At 46.4% G+C, this 25,494-nt stretch overlaps 1 protein-coding gene across 1 annotated transcript in view; it reads left to right on the top strand.

Moving 5' to 3' along the window:
- Nucleotides 1–25,494, top strand: part of LOC119458477 (signal-induced proliferation-associated 1-like protein 2) — a 131,601-nt gene that overhangs the window by 39,558 nt on the left and 66,549 nt on the right. The window contains 9 exon segments of the mRNA XM_037720319.2: nt 292–908; nt 2,962–3,615; nt 9,067–9,269; nt 10,846–10,994; nt 14,229–14,438; nt 17,405–17,480; nt 21,719–21,817; nt 22,434–22,537; nt 24,335–24,492. Coding sequence (XP_037576247.1) covers nt 424–908; nt 2,962–3,615; nt 9,067–9,269; nt 10,846–10,994; nt 14,229–14,438; nt 17,405–17,480; nt 21,719–21,817; nt 22,434–22,537; nt 24,335–24,492 — 2,138 coding nt within the window. The 5' untranslated portion in view covers nt 292–423.

Here is a 25,494-nt window from a genome sequence, read left to right on the forward strand (position 1 = left end):
CACGTGTATACCTTGCACATTGGCCACGCAGAACACACTTCACTTTGTCACCCGTCAGTGTTGCCAGACCAGCACAGTTCAACTGCAATAAAAAGCAATTTTTACAAATTCTCGACTGCACTAAATGGGCTCAAATTTTGACAACTTGGCAATGGGATGTGTATGGTTTAACACGCAATGTATGACTGAAGCTTGAAAATTTGGTGTTATGGCCCCTCTAAATTGGACTTCTAGTTTGCAGTTGTTTTCTTGAATCCTCTCTCTAAGCAATTGTGTCACACTCGTCTGCAGGTGGACCCCTGGGCATGGCCAAGCCATCGAGGCCGAGCTGCGGCACAGGTCGCCAGGAATGCCGGCGACAGGAGAAGCCGAAGAGGTGCAAACAGGGCAGCGAACGGCAATCGCGATGACCAGGAGGAACCCATGAGCTCGAGCGTCCTGCGGGCCTGCTCGGCCCAGTATTACAATGCCTGCCTGCCTCCCGGAGATGCCCTCCACAGAAGCGGCAGCGCAAATCAGCTCAATGGCCATCATGCGCAGCCGCAGTCGTCGCCGTCCTCACAGCAGATGCACGCGACAGCCGCGTCGCCGGTCCATCACCAGACGGCGGTCAGCATGAGCAGCACAACATCGGCGGGGCCCGCACGACCTCATCGGACGCACAGTGAGCGTTCCCAGCGCACATCCCGAATGAGCCTGTACCGGAGCAACAGTAGCCTGGACCTGGACCACAACAATGGCGGTGCAGCCGGTGAGCCGGGGCCACTCCGAGGAGGCCCCTCGCGGAGGGACTACGGCTCGGCATCGTCGTTGGACCTGCTGGCTGCTTCGTCCGGAGGGGACAGCAGCTTCTTTGCCATGCTGCGGGAGTACCGAGCTGGAGGCCAACGAAGAGAAGATCAGCGAAGGTGTGTTTTTGGTATTGTTTCTGGTATTATAAGTAGGTAGTAGTAGTAAGAATGTATGGAGATGCCGCTTTGGCCAACGACACCGCAATACAAGAAAAACTAATTTGCAGCTGCAAAGGAAATAGGAAATACAAACTGTGACAAGCTGTACTCTCTAGTTACTATGACTCATCATTCATGGATGCGATGTCGGCAGTCAACCTGTTTCGGTCCTTACGTGTTTCTGGAATAAATTAAACAAGTCCTGTTCATCGCAAAAAGTGCAGCAAATGCATAAATTGTTCAAATATTTAGCATAACATGGCTGTACAGTAATAATGCCTCTTAGAGCCTGAATGGGCATTGCACACTTAGTGCAAATATTAATGAAATCTGAAATGAAAAAGCATGTAGTGCTTGCGCGTGGTGTGTGATGGGGTCTTATCACACTTGTACTTAAAACTAAACATGAAGCAGGCTTCGCTCTGACGGCCGATTTGAGAGGTGCGTTCACAAGAAGCCATTTGTAATTCAACCAATCAATCATCTGCATCCTCGGAAGTTTCCATTTCTTGTCTTGGTATCCCTTCGCAGTGGCATTGAAATTTCATTCTATTGAAATCGTGTATAAACACACTTCGTTATAATGAGGTTTAAGTGCATGGTGTTCTATAGACAAGAAGTTATAAACAGCGAAATACTTTGTTATATCGAGAATTTCATTATATTGAAGTTTGTTATATCGAGGTTTAACTATGTCATGCACTGGATGTATGAAGGTGTGCAAATAATCGGGTGACTTAACATAATCTTATGCCCACAAGTTGCAGTTGTAATATATGCAGTAGTTGTTTCATAGAAATTGTCACGCACCAGACGCAACTGCAGCTCAAAACTTGCGTAGCTTACGCAATGTTGCCTGCTAAGCATGAAACAGAACATGGCGTGTGTCAAATGCTGTGGGCAATGTGTGCATCATTCCTCTGTATTTTCTCTGTGCTTGCACCATTGAATTCTGAAGATTCATCTCATCTGTTATTCGTATATTCTTTCTGGTCTTCTATTGTCTTCAGGGTCATGTCCTATGCCGTAGAATTTATGCACCAGACCTGCCGCGGTAGCTCAGTCAGCTAAGGCTGCGCTGCTGAGCCCGATATTGCAGGATCGAATCCTGGCCGTGGCAGCCGCATTTTGATGGAGGCGAAATGCAAAAACGCCCATGTGCTTGCGTTGTAGTGCACGTTAAAGAACCCCAGGTGGTCAAAATTAATCCGGAGCCCTCCACTACAGCGTGCCTCATAATCAAAACTGGTTTTGGCACGTAAAACTCCAGAAAGAGAATTTATGCACCCGGAGACGTACACATTGCACTGCACTCTGATACCATGCACGTCCCACAGTAGTTTCACACACACTTTGATATTTTTTCAGTGTTGCTGAGAATTTCATGCTGATCTGCTGAAGTGGTGTATCTGCTACATTTCCTGCAGCACACTCGCACACTTTTACATTTACTCATGGCTCTGGGAACTTAAGTATCAGTTGCAGCTGTCGTGATGCTGTCAGCTTGTCAACGCTTGAGATCTGTTCTTTGTGCATGGGGTTTACACTACAGCTCATAGACCCATTACAGGGTTTCCAGTCACGTTTTTTAGCCAGAACTCTTAGAATGGGTAGAATGGGATGAAAAAAATTGTTACATATTACAAACCTTGGAGATCCTTTGACCTTAGTTTGAGCTCTTTGTTTTTGTTGTTTGTGGACTGGCTGGCTTACCTTTACCGCCATTATGATTACCGTAAACTTCCTTTAAGTCTGATGAAGAACAAAGGCTTATCCCAGCAATCAGCAGTTACTGCCTGTGTCACTTGACCACCAACGAGGTTCCCAATTTCATTATTTCATTAACCCTGTGCCACCCTCAACTACAATTTTCTTTTGTTAGCATCCATTCTATCCAGTAGACCACTTGTTTATCTGTTCTGCACGTTACATGATCTGTCCGACTCCACTTTTTATCTCGGTCTCAACTAGAATAGGCCAGTTAAACGGCATTTTGATGCTGTATGTGCAGCCCTGGTCCAGCCAACATCCAGGAGTTTCTGCGGGGTCGTCTCGATCCTGCCCCGGCAGTCCAGAATGCCTCAAACACCCTGGCGCATGGAGCGCTCGAAGAAGGATCGAGTCCACGCCTCAAAACAAAGTTCCAGCGCCTTCTGGAGCTCAGGGACCGTGGCAAGGGCTGGAGTCGACTGCCCAGCGCCGGCGGAGCAACAGGCGGCAGCGCAAGTGCGGCTGCCGCTGGCAGCACAAGTGGTGGTGCAAACCAGGAGAGCTCGCTGTTTCGGAAGTGGAAACCAGGGGGCCGAAGCGAGTCCGCAGACGCTCGAAGCCTCGAGCCGTCGCTACCAGATCCGGCAGAGGACCGGCTGCGGAGGCGAGCACTGGCGCACTTCGACTGCCAGAGCCTCGGAGCCAACCTGAGTCGTGCGTCGGGTCGTCTGGCATCCATACTTGGGAGGCGGAGGAATACCACGACGGGTGCGTCTGCTGCATCCATGCTCCAGCGAGCGGGAGCTGGAGCCGGAGTGAGCGAGGATGGAGTGGAAGGTGTGCCGGACGCTGGGGACGGCCGACAGAGTGCGCTGCTTCTGAGCTGCCCATTCTTCCGGAACGAGGTTGGAGGAGAGCCACAGAGGCAGCTGGGCCTCACCAGGGCAACGTCCAGGTGGGTCGGCTAACTTCCAGTGTGCACAGTTCTTTGTAATAGATATGCACATATCATGTTATCAGCTGCAGGTGAAGATAATGTAAGGTATCGTTTCTTTTGGTGTCATACTGTGGCACACTGTAAATGAAACAGCAGTGTGGAGCATAGTATCTTGCATAGGGAAGTATGAAAACTTTCAGAAGTCGTTAGGCACATTGTGAAAGACAGTGGTCTAAAGATTGAAAAAGATTAAGAAAAAGAAAACTTCTGCTTTATGCAGTATTGTGCAACGTGTTGGCCATTTAGAAGTACCTTATAACTTTATGTGTAGCCACCAATAACAGGCGACCCAGCCTTGCTACATCAGCAAGGTCGGCAGCATTCGGTTTCATGGGTACTCTTATTTCCATGCCTTCTGTCGTGCGCTTTGAAATTGACAATTTGAAAGTTACCTACATTTGCACCCTTGAAGTCACGCAACATGAAGTACCTTTGCCGCCACAAAGAAAAGTAAACATTCCTTTATCTTGTGCAAATCATGTCCTTATCATCAAGCAGCAGCTAGGACGCAGCATCGGAAGAAACTCGAAATAACCAGGCAGATTTTGAAATGTGAGTCTCGGAACAGGCGAAGTGCACAACTCCCTGCTGCCAAAATGTGCATGAAACAAGTGCGCCAATGATTCAGTCGGCACCACGTGACTGTAGTAACGAATCCCGCCACTAGTTCTCCCTTTTTGCGCTCGCCTTTGTTGGTTTTATTTGTGCATGAAGAAATACTACGCAGGGGCTGTCTGAATCTCCAATCTCTCCTGTTTATTGCGATACCAATATGGCAGCACGGCATCAACAGAAAGCACCACTCGCGCAATCAGCAGGGCAATGGCACCTTCCGAAGCCCGATTTTCCTCCCAATTTCGAAGACAGTGCACTAAAAAAGTGAAATTTTATCAAATTATACTGCGTATTGCTTCCAAATATTTCACCATGATATAGAGGAAGGGTTAGGATTGCGGAAAAGAAAGGGAAATTTTGAGCTAGTCAATCATTTCATTGCCATGTCCTCCTTAATTTACCAATTCTTTTACAGTCAGGGTTGAAACAAATTTCAGGTGATGTGACATTTTTTTGCAGTCACCAGAGATTCATATCATCGATATTCTACTCTAGACGTTTTGTCATGAGTTGTTTCAAATGCGTGTTCCGACATATCATGACTCTATTAAGGTGGTTGGGTTTGTAGTGGCCATGAGCTTCCATTCGCTAATAAGCTCGTTGCTTGATGCTCATGACATGCAGAGCTGGAGAACTGACATGGCAGACCTGGCATGTTAACTCATCTTTTTCACTGAACTTATCTCTGCTATAGCTGTTCCGTATGTACATTATGATTTCACTGCAGTAGAATGAACTCTACTTTTGCCATGCATGGCATGTAGTACGCAAGGCATTCCATGCGTCTTCAGACAAGTGGTGATGGCTGCCATCACCCAGAAGCATGACTATCAAGATTGTGATGCGCCCTGCTGTGGCACCAGAGCATTGCTGTCATGCAGAGCATTGTTGCAGTGTTGTGAAGATGGGCAGAGCTCAATAAAATGCAGAATGCTTACGTGTCACTTCCTAATATGTTTTACCGCCGTGAATGTACCTTGTTGTAAGCAAGAGCTATGCCTACATTAATTTCCCACTCCTTCAGATGGGTACATACCATTGGCTTCCATCATGCTTGTAGAGCCGTTGCTTTGAGGGTGCAAGTAGGACACTGCCTTTCATATGCCTATGATGTCACCTAAACAAAAAAAAGATTGTTTGCAAGCAGATGGAGATTTGGAAGTGATCAGCATTGGTTGAACGAGAGATGTGTATGCCTCAGGCTGGGAGCCAACCCTTCAGCAAGGCGACTTGGCCAGTATAGTGTAATGATTCTATTCCGATGCTCTTCCTTTTTGTCTCTTTTCAGTGGTGGTCAGAGCTGTGCTCCACCTGTGTTACCACTGGTATTGCCCAGCTGTGAATGGTAGATAAGGAAAGAATAGTATCGCATGAAAGAGATCCTTACATTATGCCAACAGTTGTCTTTGTCAGAGCAGCAACTACGTTTCTTGGCAGGGTTTGTATAGTTCCCTCTACCCTACCCCCAATGGGGAAAAAGGCAGTTGGCAAAAAGGCAGAAAACGCTCGTGTGCCTTAGATCTAGGTGTATATAAAACAACCACAGGTAGTAAAGATTAATCCCGAGTTTCCCACTACACCCTGCCTGGTTTTGGCATGTAAAAACCAGTTTTTTTTATGTTCAAGAATGGGGGTGTTCAGTAAGGATGTTGAGATCCAGCTTCGCACATCCCTTGATCACTTCGTTTTTATCTTAGTGTGCACCAACCATCTTGTCTGTAACACTACACCATGGGCTTATGACAAGTGGTGTTATGATTGCAACCTCACAATAAAGGGTGCACCAGTACCGTTGCTCCCAGAAAAGGGTTTGTCCTGCCAATTCTTACAAGAATAGGGGTAAAGCCCCTACCTGTTAGAGGAACTGGCAGCACAACCCTCATCCCCCTATTCCCTTGCCATTCCTACTAAACACATTTTTTTGTTAACACTTTGACTTCCCTCACCCTGCTCTCTATGCACCTGCTTATTCTCCTCCCCCAATGGGGGTGGGTGAGAGCGAGCTATTCAAGCGATGTCTAGGAAAGCACTTGTTGCCCTGACGAAGACAAGTCTCCTTGTTCAAACATTGACTCCAGGCTGTGGCTTCCCTTGTTTAACCACTGTTGATGATAAAGAGAAAAGTTTCACAATGACATGGTTGTCTCCTGGCGTTTTTATGTTAAGACTTTTTGGTTTTATCAGAGAACTAATTGTAGAGCTGTTTGCACCACTTTCTATCTGCTTTAACCCTTTCAGGGTCAATGTCGTACATGTACGTCCTCCGCAAACACCTTCAAAATGGTCAATGACGTACATGTACGGTATCGCTTGTACATTTAAAAAGCGCGCCTCTTTCGATCATTTCTTTCGCTTGGCACGTGCTGCCACTCGACGGAAACACGTGGAATTCTTTACTTGCGCCAATGTCTCTCTGTTTTTTTCTTGTTGTTTTTTATGGCAACGGCGCGTCGGCTATCGCTCCCCCAACGGGGCGCGCACGCGCAGCGGCGACAAGTGCGCGATTCATTCGATTATTTCTTTCGCTTGGTATCTGCTGCCACTCGACGGGAACAAGTGGAATTTTTTACTTGCGCCAGTGCCTCTTCTTTTTTTTTTTTTTTTATGGCAATGGCACGTCAAATATCGCTCGCGCATCCGGCACACGCGTGCGCTGCAGCGGCAAGTGCGCGCCTCTTTCGATCATTTCTTGATGATGATGATGACTTATTGGCATCCCCTTTGAAACGGGGTGGCGACAAATAGTCACCTAGCCTGCTTGATTTAATCAGGTATACTATACATGTTCTTTATCTTCGCTTGGCATGTGCTGCCACTCGACGGGAACACGTGAAATTGTTTACTTCTGCCAATGCCTCTCCGTTTTTTTTTTTTTTCTTTTTTCTTTGATGGCAACGGCGCGTCAGCTATCGCTTGCGCATCCGGGCGTGCCCGCGCAGCACTGGCAGCAAGTTACGGTTTTTTCCTGCTGTGAATCCCGCTTGTTGCACGCGCTAAACTGATGGCTATCTGGTTTCAAATCTCTCAAAGGGTGACCGCTTGTTACTCTATCGTTTATCGCCCACCGCGGAGCGATTACACCTGTTCCCAGGCAAGCGTTTTCTTTTTTGAAGACCACGAAAGCTCTATCACACCCTGTTGGCGATAAGACGAAGGCTTCGCACTTGTTTCGGTTTCCGGACGTGCACACAACCATTTTCCAGTGCACTTATCTTCTTATTCATGAATAAACATTGTGTATTTTACAACACAAACGATTTTTTCCTCACTTTACTGTCACTCTAAAAAAGTTGTGACCATATTTTTTCGAAATAGGTTCGTTCAAAGAATTCAAATCAGTTATAAAAAAAAATAGACCCTGGGGGGTCGCATTTGGCAAAAAAATTCGACCCTCTAAGGGTTAAAGGGCCCCTTACCAGGTTTGGCCATTTTAAACGGACACGCGCAGTGTAAACAATTCTGCTGACGATTGTGTCTGCAAAGCACTTTGCTGCTGCATGCCACGAAAACAGACGAAATTTCAAACCATACGCTATGCGTCCTTCTTCTCGACGGAGCCCCATTCCCAGTTGGAGAGTCGAGCTCAGAGGCACAAGTGAAGCCCAGTTCTTTCTGTGAAACACATTTTTTTTTTTTAATGTCCACTGTAGTGGACACCATGCATGACAGGGGCAACACATGCGTGGGAGCTTTTTCTGCACAGTGCAGTCCTAGCTCCTTTCACTTTCAATTGTATTGTTTTTTATATTTGCCTCATATTTTCATGTAGTAACACTGTTCATTATATTACTAAGCGAGCTAGTAGGAACAAACAATTCAAAGTCCTACCAGCAACTCCTCCCACAGCAAAAAGAAAGCCGCCTGTCAAAGCAAGTTTAACTGTCACCACATGCGTTACGGCCACGTCTATCATGTTTCCCCATCAGAAATAATGTACCACACAAATATCTAAAATGTCGGTTGGCAGGTGGAAAGTGACATATGTAGTGCGAAATGCAAAATATCGGGTGTAGCCAGGGTCCGGGGGTAACACCAGACACGTGCCCCCCTCTCCTCCCCACCCCCAAATTTCTGCTTATATGTGGCATAAAGCAAAGTGTTAAAACACTCGTCTGCCCAGCCACTGCCTCTTTTGTCAAGCGCATGGCCCTCTCTCCCCCAAAAATAAATTCCTGCTTATATGTGGCATAAAGCAAAGTGTGAAAACACTCGTCTGCCCAGCCACCGCCTCTTTTGTCAAACGCATGGCCCTCTCTCCCCCAAAAATAAATTCCTGGCTACGCCACTGCAAGGTATACTTCCTATACTGCATTACTGGCAAAAGTGAATGTTTATTTTATTTCGTATTCTGTAATGCAGAGTAACTTTCGCCACATTCAAACTTTTGTATTAAAGCTAGCGTTTCTTATTGTGGTGGCAGAAACTTCACCTGTTGGAACAAAAGAAAACTGTCGGCACCTACACTCACTGGAGCTGATTGATTCGCATATTGTCCACTGTAGTGGACATTCTGTATCCTGTGAAATAAATATAGGAAGGAACACACAAAAATTTTCCTGGCTTTTTCTGGACGCACATTTATAGACAACTGAAGGTAATCACAGTTGGCATGTGTAATATTTCTTCGTGCAACAAAGGGTTAACGTATCGTAAATTTCGAAGGAGCAACTTTTCGAGCCAACTGTCCATTCTTGCTTTCTTGTGATCTTAGCCTGCTGTCGCTCGGAGTGCAATTCAGCTCTCGTAACTTTTCAGTCTTTTAATATTGTTCATGTAACGACTTCTGTGATGCAGGGCTCTTCGATCGGGTCGCGGTGGGTCTGCCCGCAACAATGGCAACAACGGCCCCTGGCATCGGCCAACGTGTCTGAGCGGACTTGCCATCCTGGAGAGGCCTGGACTGGACGACGGGGCCTGTCCCTACCAGCGGCCAGCCACGCTGCTTGACGGAGTGGACAGGGGCGCCCTCTACTATAGGACCCACTTCCATGGCAAAGGTATAAGCGTAATTTTGGTAGCTTCGTTCTAAAGTGTGTCGTTAAACTCTCTTTGTGCAGTCGCCCTTGATTACCATAGAAAACAATTTACTAGGCTTGCAAGGCTTTTCAGACTAAGCTTCAAATTCACTTCACCGAGACGAACAGATAGTAGTACCGTATTTACTCGCATAATGAATGCATCCCCCACTTTTCCAGTCATAAAGTGTGTTTTTTATTTTCCTCACATAATGAACGCACCCTGGACTTGCTGCCTTGAAGTAGAGAGCACGGTACAAGTCAGCGTCTGATGTGGCGTTCAGCGGGTACGATTGTATCGGAATGCAAACCATATCGGACTCCGAATCATACCATGTGTCTCCTACTTTATTGCGATAGCAATTATATGGACACTCCAGGGGCATTTTCGCCTTCAGCGCCGACGATCGTGCCTCAATCTCCCACGTTCAAGGGAGGAAACGCGCTGTATTCCATCATGCGCATGGCACCGGGGGGAGGGGAGGGAAGGGGGCAGCGCATCAAGTGTGCATTGTGCCTATGCATGCCCCCTATCTTGAAAGCGATCTGCCTCGCGGGCAGAGTCTAGATGCGACGGCGCCTTATACCTTTGTGCGTGCTCCGTTCTCGCCGCTCAATTTGCGTTGAAGTGATACACAGCACGAAGGTCACTTCGCTCGCTGATACCGATGCGCTTCCTCACACCAACGCTTTGAAAACGAGTGTCAGCGGTCATCAAGTGTGATGTGTTCATGTTGCCTGTGCGTGCTGACACCATGCTTGTTAATTGACATAGTTAGCGAATGTTTGCAAGTTCATATAGCCAATAAAGCTATTATCCTTACTTCGTGTTGCTGACTGCGCATTTGCCATCGCAATCGAAACTGACTTTTTAGAGGTGGCCGCAAAAAAATATGGCTCAAAATGTTGCTCAAAATTTTACCCTGCATAAGGAACGCACCCCCCAGCTTTGCGCATATTTATCGTGAAACAAAGTGGGTTCGTTATGTGAGTAAATACGGTCGTCAACATACGTTCTGTAGTGATATGTATATATATTTTTTGCTTCATTTCACCTTGTAATGTAGTGAGTTCCCATTATTTACAGCTATACAGGAGGCTGCAGAGATCAAGTTGAACTTTGAGCGAGGCACTTCATTAACAAGTTGTTTGAATACTGTGTTATTCTATTATCAGTTTTCTTGCTTTTCGTTGTGGATTTAATTTCTATGTGTTTCCCAAAACTATCCTGACAAAGCTCATTGCCAAATCTGCCACTCTGGACGCCAAGGTGTCCTTGATTCGGGGCAGCCGACATTTCACCAGCTTGACATTTGGCTCGGACAGCCAGCCTCCTTCAAGATTGACTGTCAGTTGAGATGTCAGTGTCAGTTGGCACTGCTGTGCAAGTTCCGATCGGCTGTCATTGACTGCAGCTGTCACTTTAAAGGGTAACTAAAGGCAAACATTGAATCAATGTAGACTGCTAGATTGCCATTTTAGAAACCTCCCAATAACATTTGTTTTATACCAAGGAATCGCGTATCTTGGCTAAACCCTCCTGACCATTTTCGTACAGGTCACCAAAACTGGTTTGGCATTGACGAACGGCTAGGACCGGTTGCAGTTAGTCTGCGCAAGGACCGTCTTGACGTGCCAAATTCCGCGAGACCGTCACCTGGTGGAGCACCACAGACACTGTACAGGATCATCGTCCGAACGAGCGAGGCAAGTGGAAGGAGCATAGGCACCTGTCTGGTCCTATGTCGTGCATACCTGCCAATTCTCCCGATTTTTTTTTTTAACGTTTACATTACAAAATGCCATGTCAGCCGTGTGATGCGTGATCACTATCTGGCTGGATGCAGGGACTGTGATGATGGCATTAGGAGGCAGGATAATAATTAGTGCCATCTACTAGGTTTGCTGAAACCAACTAGCATGCTGCAATGGCACGCCGATGTTGTCTTGGAGGCCCCGCATGTGGATATGCTTAGTGAAACATTATTTCCCATTTTTCGTGCTCGAAAATAGGGGTACGGGCATCCCATGATGGCGGGGCTTACACAAGTATACATACGGTTGTTTTGAAGGAACGCATTACAACTCTAAACTGATGTAGTTGTTCAGTGACTCTTTTAAAGGGACACTAAAGAGAAAAGTAATTTCAGCTTTGTTGGTAAATTACTAGGGTTGTGCAAATAGTGGATTTGGAGTTGGAAGCGAATTCGAAGCAAATAGGGATTTTGGCCGAATATTTTCGAATCGAATAATTGCTGTTCAAAAATCTTGGCTGCAAAGTGGCGTGCAAGATAATTATTGGATAAGGGCAGTGATTAAGTGGACTAATTTGTGAGAATGAGACCACAATTAATTCAAGTATGACTTATTTATTGGAATACATTTCACTATGTTGATGTCACTCATTCATCTTATCGCTTACTTTCAGAGTACAGTGGAATCTCGATGATACGTATCTCACGGGTCACGAAAAATATTCGTATTAGCCGAAATTCGTATCATCAAAACACAATTAAAACTAGCTAAATTAAAGAGTCGGAGGTGAACTCACTCAGGTACACGCACGTAAAAAGCATTTACAGTATAGATTACTTATAACGTAACTGTTTATAGTGCAGAACTGGCTACAACGTGGCCTTTTCCGACTCCCGTTTACCCTCCCACAGAACTCCATGTATACGCATACCACTTACAGTGCAGCCGCGTGAGACGAAATACCGGCTATAATGCGGCTTCCGCTGGAAAATTTCGCAGACAAGGGCGGTAGCGAGCACGCTTCTCAACGAGGTGCGCCCACCGACGGGAGAGGAGATCAACGAGGACGCTGTGCTGTGGGGCACCGAATGCGTATCTTGCAATCGGGCGCAAGGGTAACTGGTGACGCTATCTCCCACGCGAAAGGAGCAAAGGCAGCGCATGAGGGAGTGAAGGAGAGAGAGAGAGAGGGGGGGGGGGGGGGCGGCTCCTACTCTGCCAACAAATGCGTTCTTGTACTTTGCGCCTGTGCCGGCTGTCGGGGTTGTCGCGCGCACCATATCTTGAAAGCGATCTCCACACGGCTCTGACGTTTGTATGCGCTGTGCTTACGCTGCTCAGTTTCCGTTGAAGCGATAGACCGCACTTCCCCACGCCTGCGTGGGGAAAAGCGCAAAAGCAAGAAAAGCGCCACCGCGTCAAACTCTTCGCGCCCAGTCGCGGCCTCCGCGCTGTCCGGCGCCGCGTCCGCGCCTCCGCACCAAAAGAGAAAAGGAGAAAGCGCTTGACTGTGCACTGTTCTCTTTCGCGGCGGTCGGTGGGGCGGCGTTTATTCGTATTAACCGATGCAGGTCGAAAATGGATTCGTAACAACCGTTCTCTAGCACGTTGCAAAGTAATAGGGCTCGGACGGGACCACAGAAAAATTCGTAACATCCGGAAATTCGTATTAGCCAGGAAATTCGTATCGTATCATCGAGATTCCACTGTATTATAGTTTAAATGCTTTGCAATGCTGTGTATGAGTTTTCTCGCAAATAAACATTTTTGAGCAATTATAAAGGTTATGAGAAATTTTTAAAGGTCCGAAATTGGTTTTTCTAACTTAGTGTCTAAATGCGGCGGTGTGGAGAAAAGAGTGCTGGCTGGCAACCAGGGTGCCAAGACTGCCAAAAATGACGCCGGCGTATACTGATGTATCTGGAGCTTGTTGCGCGGTTTCCTTTGCCTGTTAAACAAAGTTGATGAAATGACTACAATATACAGTCAACGTTGTATTTTCTGGACTCCCTAGGAGCCGCGAAAATGTACGAAAAATCTGGCAGTCCGAAAACATGAATGCATGCCTTTTACCAAAATTTAGGCAAATCCGAAATAGCTCTAAAGCCCTGCCAGTACACTTATTAGGCGTATCGGTGCTCTTACTGAGATAGGAGACGGCAGGTGCAGGCGTGTATAATTAAGGAATACATACTGTGTCCCGTGACAATTGCCCCTTCCCACTTTTAGTATGCTTCACCGCATAACACTACTGTATTGAGGCGAAGCTGACTTTTGGGAACTGGCATTGCGCCGTGCTTTCTGAGCTTTGAAGCCATTGTCGAGGATCACAAAGGCGGAGTCGGTGCCGTTTCAGTTTGCCAACAGCGGCGAACTGTTTTAATGAAAAACATGGCACCGAACAGCAAGAAACTTGGTAGCGGAACTGCGGTTGCCAGCGGAACGTCGAAGTAGCTAGGCCTAGCATTGTCGCGTTGGTGGCTACGGCTGCCAGCGGATCTGATTATTAGACAGCAAACAAACTCGTGACCGTTTGCCAACACTTCGAAAAGCCCGAATATTGCAACTGCTCTCAAAGCGAATATCGAATAGCTCAATATTCGAAACTACTATTCTAAAATTCATATTTTTCCACAACACTAGAAAATACCCTTGTCCAATACTGAAACAGCCACTCCTACTTTGAGAAAAAGTTTAGTAAGGCAAGAAAAACATAAAAAATGAAGGCAGAACAAGCATTGCAAAACTTCTAAGCAGTGTTACGAATAGCAACACTGCCTTGAATTCCTAAACCAGGTAGCTGTGAATTCATAGATTTTGACAGTGCGTGCTTGGCCCTAGTTAAACATTTATAGATAAAAATGGACCACATTATATTCTAAATGAGCCATACACTGAACTTGGCAAGCTTCAAGAACTTTTACTCAGACACAATGTACCAAATAAGCGACATACTTTGACACTTGTGACATCGTACTGATTTGCTGGTGCTGGGGTTCTGGCGCGAAATTCAAAAAAATTTACTTCGACCTTCGTTTTCTCTTCTAATAATTGACTTACTGCCGTGCAATCAATGAAAATATAATTTTTATAGGATACTTCATCGGTACAAACTGATTCCGTGTTTCTCCGTAGTGTCCGGTTTAAAAAGTGCACTGACCATTGCTGCTCCCTTTGTTTTTGCAGCTGGCGGTGCTGCGTTGCAGCCTGGCCGAAGAGTCCCTGGGCGGCTCGGTGAGCAACGGTCGGCTGAGCAGCAGCAGCAGCGGGGCCAACTCCCTGCCCGTCCGTGAGTTGCTGGAGCTGGCCGCACCCGAGCTGCAGACGACCTGCCTGCGGCTGGCCGTGCCCGGACCAGCGACAGAGCAGCAACTGCTCAAGCTCGACGAGCAAGGGGTCAGTAACAACGTCATTTACGGGCCAGCTGAAACGAAATTTCGCTTTGGCTAAATTGGTTATATTGAAGCAATCTTGGCAAAGCTGCCGGGCCGCTAATGGTGTAATTTTCTAATTAACAGTCTTTCATTGCATCAAAGCAGATGACAGGTGCACCTGATGGTTAGGGGATGTGGCACAAATTCCAGGCACATCGCCGTCCCGATTTTCAGTGCACCTGGGTACTGCCCACCAGTCTCGGAGGTCACACTGAGGCACTGTAGCTGGTTCTTAACATTCTGGGTTTTTCGTCATTTCCGGCGAGCATTAATGAATATCTTTGCTAGTTTTGCTATTAAAACCGTGTATTTCTGCTAGCCCTTTTTGAAGCATCCTCTGTGATTTCAAAAGTAAAGTTTTGCATGGAGGCTGTTCATATCTATACTATCGGAAGTTGAGGCTTTTTACACACTCCAAAATTTAATTGCAGTTTGTCCTTTAGTGTGAGGCAAAGTTCCTGCAACTGCGTACAGTGTGGTCGCGCGAGCCGTATCTTGAAAGCGATCTGCTTTGGGGGCAGACTCTACACAGTGTAAGTGCGTCAGTGGCTCGTAGCTTTGTGCGTGCTGTGTGTTCTCGGCGCTCGGTTTGCGTTCAAGCAATCGACAGCATGAAGGTCACATTGCTTGCTGCTGCTACCGCACTTCCTCATGCCAGTGTTTTGACAGCGAGTGTCCATGCTTATCGAGTGTGATGTGTTCTTGTTTGCCTGTGCGTGGTGACACCGTGCTTGCTAATATAGACAGTGAAACCTCATTGATACGATCTTCGTGGGAACCAGAAAATAAAACAAAGCAATAATCCAAAGCAAGCCCCAAAACGTAAGAAAACAGGCTTACTTGGTGACAAACTCGCTAGCAAAGCTTCCCGTGGCATCAATACTGCTCCGCATAACACGCGTTATGTGAAGCAGCATCATGACACCACACGAACCGCAGCCAACACACTTTTACTGAGCAACCTTAAAACAGCGTGTCAGTTTTCACTGAACTTTCTTTTTCTCAAAGTCCGTAAACAAGATATTTTGAAAGATAACAAGTTTCTTGACATAGCTACGGAGGTCACGGCACCACGAGGCTACGAATTCGGAAACAAAGGAACACCGTAGAGACCGTGACAGAACGAGCGATACGACTGGCTGACAAGAGCAGGAGCTTCATTCAGCCATGTGACAGCATGAAGATCTCGCCTGAAAAGCCAACCAAAACAAGCGCGAGTGAAAGCTGACGCGAGCAGACGATACAAGTGCGAAAATAGTGGTCGGGTGGGTCCGCATGACACTAGTTACCCGCGCCACGGCTGGTCTGGAGGCGTGGCGCTAGGGAATCATTCGCACGCTCCCTTCCTTGTTTAAAGAGCGAGCGAGCACCTCCAGACTGGCCATGCCCGTGCGTGATCAGCGAAGGGGGCAGCTCTCATTGGTCTGCTTCACTCGCGGCTCGTTTGCCGCCGGGGTGCGCGGCAATTTAAATCGGCCCGGGACCGATCCCTCCCACGGCACGAAAAACCTGCTTCGCGGTAGCTTTTGCGGCGCGCATTTTGCCACCGCCGGCACGCAGCGTGCGTTTTTCTGCTAGTGTCGCCGGCCCTTAACACATTGGTAGGTTGTTGAAACGTAATTTTATCTAGTAGACTTGAATATAAAGCTACGAGTTTCAGAAATACCAGTTTGCAGTCGTATCATCCAATTTCAGGTGAAAACTTATAGTTTCAACCGCATGAAAACACATTGCTCCTATGGGGCTTGGCCGGGAAACGAAAAAAAAAAATGTATCATCCCGAAAAATGTATCGCGCAGAATCGTATCAATGAGGTTCCACTGTAGTTAATGTTAGTAAGCAAATTTTCAGAAGTTTATACGGACAATAAAACTACTATCCTTACTTTGTATAGCTGTCTACTAATTTGGTATCGCAATCAATGCTTTGGCTTTCGGGCGAAACTGCGACATTTTTTAAAACGTAAAAATTAAAATAAAATTGTGTGCAGTTCACCACTACTCTCATTTCTCTTTTTTTTTCCGTGTCTCGGCTCTTACGTTTTTTTTTTTATGGTCCCGTCAAACATGTATCAGCGGTGTTCTACTGTACCAGCTACTACTCATGTCCACTCTCGCCCTTCATGACTCACATATGCTCGGCACTCACGACTGTGAAGTAAGTGAGGACAGTCACGAGTGAGTATGCAGACCTATGGGGGGACACACACAAGTGCTTGTGCGCATCCTCCACTTGTTCCGTCTATGACCTCTATTGTGCTTGAACGTTTAGCACCATTGAAGAACATGATCCGAAGCATTGAAGATCCCATAGCCATATCTGGGAAAACTTGCACAACTGATTTTAACCGTCGCTAAATGTACCCATGCCTAAAGCTTTGTGGAAGTGACATTAGGCTGCTGTGAAGGAAATTGCCACAAGTGACAAAGGTGAAATGTTTTGTCACTCTGCAACTTGGTGTTTAGCATTACTTGTTTACTTTTGCTTGCTGTGTTAGTCGAGTCTCCTCTCTTAGTCCTCTAGCTTGTGCACAAAAGCCTACCATCATGGAATGCTAGCAACTCGCCCAACATTACCGTACTGTGCAGCCACTTACCGTTGTATTTTCTCTCCTTTAGTGATGATGGGTAGTTTACCTGCAAGTAAGATGATGCGTCATGCAAGCCGCTCCAGGTGTTGCTGTGGGACACAAACACCACCAATTACTGCTGTTTTGCAATGTAATGTCTGTATTAGATGGAGGTCAGTGTTGGCAAGTTTTAAGCATTCAGAGGGGAATGTTCTACTGTCATTGAAGGCTTTTGCCGGACAGCACTGTCAGACAGACAGACAGTTTGCTTCAGACAGTTTCCTTATGGGTTCACACTGATTCTGTGCAGCTGCTCTTACTTTAGTGATGCAAGCTTCCTGTCCCTTCTTTTATTGCAGCTGATGAAATCGTACAAGGTTGGGGTCATGTACTGCCGGGCAGGACAGGCTACCGAGGAAGAAATGTACAACAACGGTAAGTGGTGACTAATTGGAGAGAAGCATTCGGGGCTGCGCATATCGCACAGCGGGTGTGGCTACCACAGTTGGGATTTCTTCTGTTACATAAAATAATTCTCGCAGAACCGATTTACGATGATTGTCAAGTTATGCAAGAGCGTTAACACGACACACAGACACATTATTCAATCTCCATCACATCATTGTTCACTTCATCTGTTGTGCCCAAGACAGCTATCATGGGATCGTGTGTGCTGAAGTACAGTCGAATCCCCCTACAACGAAATATCCGCCACAACAAAGATTTTCCGATTCCCCGTCAGCTGCCCATAGAAAGTAATAAAAAAAAGTCTCTCCATAACGAAGTATTTACACTTCAACGAACTTTTCGAGAACGAAACTGAGACTGAATTGAAATTGGAACTGCCGAGTAGTCAAATTAGAAGGCTTTTCCAAGGCTGCGACGATCGTACGTCCGCATGAACGAGGTTTTCGCGAACGAAATCAAATTCAAATTACCGATTTATGCAATCCATAGCCACGCGTGGTCATCACGCGCCTGCGCGATACTACAGGCGCATCACCACAATCGCTGCCATTTTCTGTGGTCTGTGTCCGGTCGAATGGCTACGCCAACGAAGAAGCGTAAATTCCTCTCTCTCGAGGAGAAGGCACATATGATCGCCGAGGCAGAAAGCGGAAGGTAAAAATCTCGCAGTTTTGCCCGAAAGGTGAAGCATCGATTGCGATAGATAGCAGATTAGTAGACAGCTATAAACTAAGGATGGTAGTTTTATTGGCCGCATAAACTTGTAAACATTTGCTAACTAAATTACCGAGCACGGTGTCGTGCGCGCACAGGTAAACATGAACACATCTCGCTTAATGACCGCGGAAACTCGGTGTCAACACGCTGGAGTGAGAAGGCGCGGCAATAGCAGCGAGCGAATTGACCTCCGTGCAGTCTCTCGCTTCACCGCGAACTGAACGTCGAATGCACAGCGCACACGACTCTACCGGCACTAGTTGCACTTTGCCCACATCCCAGATCGCTTTGAAGATGAGGATGAGGCCGCTTGAACGCTCACTTTGTGCACGTCGCAGATTGCTTTCAAGATAGCGCCCAAGCGGCTGCGCCGCCGCCACTGTTGTCAACAAGATGCTAACGTCTCGTCTGGGGAAAATGACAATCCGCTGGACACACAGACTCCAGCGACTGCTTTGAAAGTAATGGATTCTTTTCACCTCATCAGAAAAGTTATCAGAACCTACGACAATGACATTGCGATGGCTCTTTTAACGGACTGTGCGACTCTCATAACGCCTTTGCTTACCGTGAAGTGTAAGAAATCCAGGCTGACCGACTTCTGGAAATAACACTTCCAGTAAGCGCAAGCTTGCCAAGCTGCTGACTTTGTCATAAATATGCAGTGAAATTGCGATAATTCAAACCGCTTCATTGCGACGGTGCATGTGCCGCAAAATGAGTGTTTCGCGATCGGCCGGGCACAGGCATTGGGTTAGGCGTCGGCTGCAATGTACGAAAAATGCTGTAACAGCGGCGCGAAATGCATTCTCTCGTGAAGTTGACACTTTATCGACTGCCTTTGGCACGAAGATTTCCCGTACGATGGTTTCGGTTTCGTTCGCGGCTTTGCAGTTTAGCGTACGTATATACATACTGTACTGTGAAATAAGGAGCAGTGGGGATGTGGCTATGAGAGCGAGAACGACGACGAGAGATAAACCTTGTTTCGGTGCTCGATCGGCTGCACTACCTCTCGCTGCTTTATCGCTGCTTTATCGGAACAGGCGTAGGAGGCGGTTGATGAACAAGTGGGACGGCGTTAGCGACTTGTTCCTTCCTGTATCACCTGACGGAGATCGGGAGACAAGGGCGACTCTGACGCTTGACTGGCTGGCAGAAGAGACAGTTGGCGTGCCACTTCTTCTCGTACAAATTGCTTGATTTGGTCGAAGATCTCTGAACTGCAAGTAGCACTGACACCGTCACTCGGAGCTGAAAGCACGACGTCCGGAGCGAGAGCTCGGCAGGTAGAAAGCCGTTGTTTGTGGTAAAGGCTAGCTGGTAAAGGTTTCGCCCTTTCGTTGGGCACGGCAGCAAAGCTGATGTTCAGCTCGAAGTTTGCGCACAGCAGGGCGACCGAACACCTCTTGAAGTGTCGTTCGGAAAGCTGTCCAGGTGGTAAAGTCAGCCTCATGGTTCCGTAACCAAAGATGGGCGATGCCGGAAAGGTAGAATGGTACGTAACCAAGCTTGTCAGCTTCAGTCCATTTGTTGTGGGCACTCACTCGGTTGTACAGTGACAGCCAGTCCTCTATGTCATGATCGTCTGTGCCATTGAACATGGGAGGATCCCGTTGGCGTGGCACGCCAGGACAGACGACCGGAGGTGGTGCCTGGGGTGGATTGGGAGGACTAGTCTCCTCAGGCATGGGAGCTGTGGCAGGGATCGTCCGGCTTCGGAGTTCCAGTTTTTGCAAAAGGCCCAGCACCTCCACCAAATGTCACGAAGCACTTGGGGAAGTCGGCGTTCGCGACTAGAACGATAAAGCAGCGAGAGGTAGCACAGCCGATCGAGCACCGAAACAAGGTTAATCTCTCGTCGTCGTTCTCGCTCCCATAGCCACATCCCCACTGCTCCTTATTTCACAGTACAATACCAATTTCGCGTCAACGAAGTTCCGCCACAACAAAATTTTTCGCGTGTCCCGTGAATTTCACTGTAGCGGGACTCAACTGTACGATGCATTCATTTCTGTGCCCCTTGTCAACTGTTCATTCAAATGATCGCCCGGCTGATATACAATCGACTTCCCTTAATTTGTCTTGGATGGGACCGAAGAAATTGATCGAATTATCTGGCGGGTTGAATTAAAAAGGTGCAGGAAAAACGCCAAAACATTGCTGCTTCACTTGGCAATATTTGCCCAATTCTAACAAGCCCCCAAACCTAGCACCCCCGTGCCCACTTTCTATGTATCCAAAGTAGAAAGCTAACATAGATATTACATTAAAGTTCCTAAACAAATTATCGAAAATCTACTGTATTCATATTTGTTATATCAAGGTTTGAAGGTATTAGCGCTACACTTTTTGTCCCACTTCCACGTCATCTGGCCCAGCAGTCAACGATTCTTACTGCACACGCTCCTTGTGTATGCTGTGATGACAGCTCTGGACAGTAGGTTCAGCCAATTAAATTATTCCTAGCACTTTGGTGGTTTAGTGTTCGCAGTAATTTCGTAAACTTGGCTGTGCTCGCATTACATAGAAGAACTTGCATTGTCAAAAAATTGTGCTATGCCATTAGTCGCAGTTTTCTCTTCAGCCAAGCCAGACATTGCCTCGTGTATAACAAATGATGCTGTGTTTATGGAGAGTTGATGTAACATTCTCAATTGAATCATTGTTTGCTTTTACTTTAATGAAATACAATTGAACCTCTATACTGTAACAAACATGGATATAGCAAACTGAGGGATATCTTGAAGTAAATTTAAGATTTTTTTGGCCTGCTTTATAATTCCGAGGTTTTTTACTGCTACAACGAAACCAAAAATGGAAAATCCGAGACAGTATCCATCACAGTCAAGCAAATATTCGTTTGCTCAGCAGCTAACAATTTGTGTTCTGGTAGCAATAATGCCATATGCTCAGCAAGAACAGCTTGAAAAGGTCAGTGCAGGATGCGCATGCACGTTTTGGCCCGTGGCTTGACTTGGTTGGACCACAGGTGGCAACCAACGTCGCGCGCCCCTCTGATCTCCCTATTGCGTGGCTGCTCGTTAACGACAGGAAAGTGCATTTTTGTAATTTAACGTAGTTGCACATGCACAATATCAGCACAATAAGCTGCCGACAGGCCATCGGCAACCAGGAATTTTTGCTGATCTATCGGAGGTATCATGTGGGGCATAAAAACCACAATTTTCTTTTTTTGTTTTTCTTTTCACCTCTGCCAAGTGCTTGTGTGGAAGTCTCCGCAACAGCATGGCAGAGGCATTCTTCAAAAGCTCTTCTCTGCTCTACACAATGCCGCTTTGTCTGTTCCTATTGCCACTGGCCTTAGACTCTTCCTGCGAGTTTTAGAACAAATGACTCGTCGTTAAGGCAGCACCGCTGATGAGCAGGGCAGCTGGGGATCTAGAACACTCTGCTAAACCGTAATTTCAGGCGTTCAACATCAAAGTGAATCGGTGAACAAGATGTACGCTTTTTGTTGGTTGCAGAAACCGCAGGTCCAGCTTTCGAGGAGTTCCTCGAGATGCTCGGCCACAAAGTTCGTCTTAAGGGCTTCCAGAACTATCGGGCAGGCCTCGACAACAAGAGTGAGTGCATGCGAGATTCTTCAAACTGGTGTGCATGCAGGGATTGTGTTGTTATTGCTTGAATCCTATTCTGTTGAACCCCGCCAGTTCCAACACCAACACCGCTTTCTGATATTTGGGGAAATACATGATAATAGGCAATTTCAAAGATTGCCAGTGGTTTCCAGAAGGAATATAAATCAAGGGCCAATGAATTGAGTGCGACGAAAGCAAAAGCGAGGTACAAGCTGTGCATTAAATTTGAGCCAGAAAAAACTGTGGATGTCATTGTCTGAACTCCGCATGCCTTTTGAGCAGCTTGACTCAACTAAGAAGAATGTTTTGTCACCTTAAAAATCAGCAAGGCCTGTGCCAGGTGGGGTTATTTCTTTATTCTTATCAGTTTAGCTCTAAGTTGACTGTTGAACAATTCTAGCCCAAATTTTTATTTTAGCAGCTCATATGCTTCAATTAGAACAACAAAGTCCCAGAGAACAGCATGAATGGTTTCAGGCTTGGGTGAGAGGTCGGAGTGTAATATACTGCGGTGCCCGAATTTTTTTTTTTCTATATAATATTTTTTTCATTCATTGTGGCAGTGATTGACAAGCTGTGTTGTTTATTTGTTTCTTTGCAGCGGACACCACCGGCCTCTATTCGGTGTACTCAACCTATGAGGATTGTGAGATTATGTTCCATGTTTCTACCATGCTTCCATACACACCCAGCAACAAGCAGCAGGTTAGTTGCCATCGCATCTCCCATTTCTGAATGTTCCTTCCAACGCCAAGCTAATAGTTAAGGTGGGGATTTGGGCATGTTGGTTTTGCAAATCCGTGTAATAGGCGCGAAAACGACACACATATAGACCGACACACTCAAAGGCACTTTGTGTGTGTCGGTTTATATGCATGTCGTCATTTTTGTGCCTATTACGTAGCCAACCTAATGGGATCCAAAAGCTATTTTAATTGATGCAAGCAGGTGTACGTGGCCACCTTGTAAACAGTGTGATTATATGACAATAACTACACTGCACACATACATTGTTCAAAGCCCATCTAAAAAAAAGTTAATGATGAAGATCCACTTACGCAGTACTTCAATGCCACCATTAACAGAAGGAGCCATTTCTTCATTCGGCTTCTTGCCACGTGACACGTTGATAGCAACAAAGTAATTGAAGTGTGCAGATCGTAGCAGTGACCCGTGAAAACAACTTCCAAAAACTTTGTAAAGGTACTGCTAGAGCTGTTAATGAAGGCACTGAAGTTCTGCTTTGGTAGTCCTTTATAATTTATCCTTAAAGTGTTCTTTTGTTAAAAGATTTTAAAAAAGTGGCACTACTGCGTGAGGCACAGTAGTGCTGTGAACACCACCAACTCAGTCTTCATTAGAATTGCACAATTCTAATTACGACGGGATTGCTGTTGCAATGTGTACCTGAAAAACAAACATTATTCAGTGGTCCCGAGCAGCGCATTCTCTTTGGGTAGAGGGCTCAGCAGAAAAATGGAGTTGAGCAGTAGTGAAGTTGCATCTAGCTTTCAGCCAGTTGCAGTTTCTAGGCAACTAGCAGGTTTACATTCATGGCGAAACAGCACAGACAATACTACCGTTGAAACAGGCAAGAACATTGTCTTGTCCGTTTCACTTGTCCCATTGTCTGCGCTGTTTTGCCATGATGTTCGTGGATTAATTTGGATTCATACAGCCTTTCATCCTTATATTTCGATATCAATTATACATACACTGCATCAGCGTCCTGTCGCACCCACTTTGGGAAGTGAGAGAGAGAGAGAGCACAGAACTAAGAACATGTAGCGCTCCTCTGCTGAACACAATGTGCTATGCTGGAACACTGGCATTTGCACGCAGGATTCACAAAAAGCACTTTGCAGAACTCGCAATGTTTCATGAGACACTTTCCACAGTATATATTGTGGTATAGACGTAGTTGCAGGGAAAATGAACGAGTCACTGTTTCTCATCATGCCGCATGGTCAGGCTGAAGATGGAAGAGTGCCTGCCGAGTGCACTTCAACAAGTCCATAGGTCGCAGCAACCACAAACCTGTAGCATTAATCAGTAGAGCTGCCCAATAAGAATCCAACAGCACATCTAAGTAAATCTACTTGGAAGCTATCGCTTGTCATGGGCAATCGTCCACCATAAGTTTGTGATCACTTCTTTTTCTTTTAGTGAGTTTTAGCTTGTCCGTAAGTGCATTACCATTTGCGGAATACCAGTTTACCGGAGAGATGTACGGCAGCAACAATGCTGGTAACGACACCGTGTGACTCGGAGTTTAACCACAGAGCACAGTAAGCTAGTACTGCAATGACTTACCATGTACAGTGCTTTTATGACTTTGGTTTATTTATGAAGCATCATTTATGAACTGCTGTTGACTTTGTTTTCTTATTTTGTGCTTCTAATTTGGTTTATTCCACTGGACCCACTTTGCTCCTACAATGCGTCGGCACTGCAAGGGGTATTGAAGTCAATAAATGAGTGACCTGGGCATTTTATGTGCAGCTGCTGCGCAAGCGTCACATCGGCAACGACATCGTCACCCTCGTGTTCCAAGAGCCCCGAGCTCTGCCCTTCACGCCCAAAAACATCCGGTCACACTTCCAGCATGTCTTCATCATTGTGCGCGCCATCGAACCCTGTACCTCCAAGACCCGGTACAGGTCAGTTGCCCAGCTGCATATGTTGCACTTTTCCTTACAGGACAGACTGCATTTGTGCTTGCTGTCTCGTGGATGAGCGCCCATTCGTCACTTTTCGCGCACCAGCAGACATTTGGAACAGGGAAATTCTGGCCAAGATTGATTACGCCAGTACCTTAGCGATGATGATAGGTCGTCGTGCCGTTGTACCGTGTTGTTATCACGAACGTTGCTGCAGTCCTCGCCTCTAAATTTGCTGCATTGCTGTAAATAAAAACGAGAATGTCACCTAGCATCATCAGGCTGTGATTAGCATAAGACATGTTGTTTACCTGCTGTCGCACGATGGCAGTCACTAGCAGCAGACGGGGTCTGAGCCGAAGCTTCGCTCTCGATTTGATGCTTACTCCTTCCACCAGTGCTTTTCATCCCTTAATTATTAGTCTATATCCTTGCCGGGTTTTGTTCATAAATGTTTGTTGACGGCATGCTGTCCGTAGTGGCTGTTTCGAGAACCTGTGAAGTAATGTTCACTGCTGAAACACTAAAACCTCAACTGAACCTTGAAAAACCTCTATTATTGCATTAATATTTTTGCTGCTTTTTGCTAGTTGAGAGGTATCGGAAATATTACTTGCAAATGATTGCCTGCATACTAAGTTCTGGCTTGCTCTAAAATGTATCAACTTGTGCCACTTTTTTAGGAATCATTGTCGGCATATTCAGGGTGCTTTGCATGCTGCAAACTTTACTTGAACCAAAAAAGAAGTCCTGCGTCATTGATGGTTGTGACCACCATCATATCGTTCAGTCATATTGAATTACTCGATTGTATCTTTGTAGTGCTCATAGTTGCCTAATTACTAGTGTGGCTGCCTCACGGTCGCACAGCAGCAGCCAGACACCCTCTCCCATCTTTGACTCGGTATATTGCGTTGTATGCGGGAAAGGGAAGTGGTGCGAGAGTGCAGCAACCGAGCCGTAGAGGCTGTACGCTTAGAAAATAAAGTTAGTTGTTGCTTG

The sequence above is a fragment of the Dermacentor silvarum genome, chromosome 7 (assembly GCF_013339745.2).
Source record: "Dermacentor silvarum isolate Dsil-2018 chromosome 7, BIME_Dsil_1.4, whole genome shotgun sequence".
Taxonomy (NCBI): Eukaryota; Metazoa; Arthropoda; class Arachnida; order Ixodida; family Ixodidae; genus Dermacentor; species Dermacentor silvarum.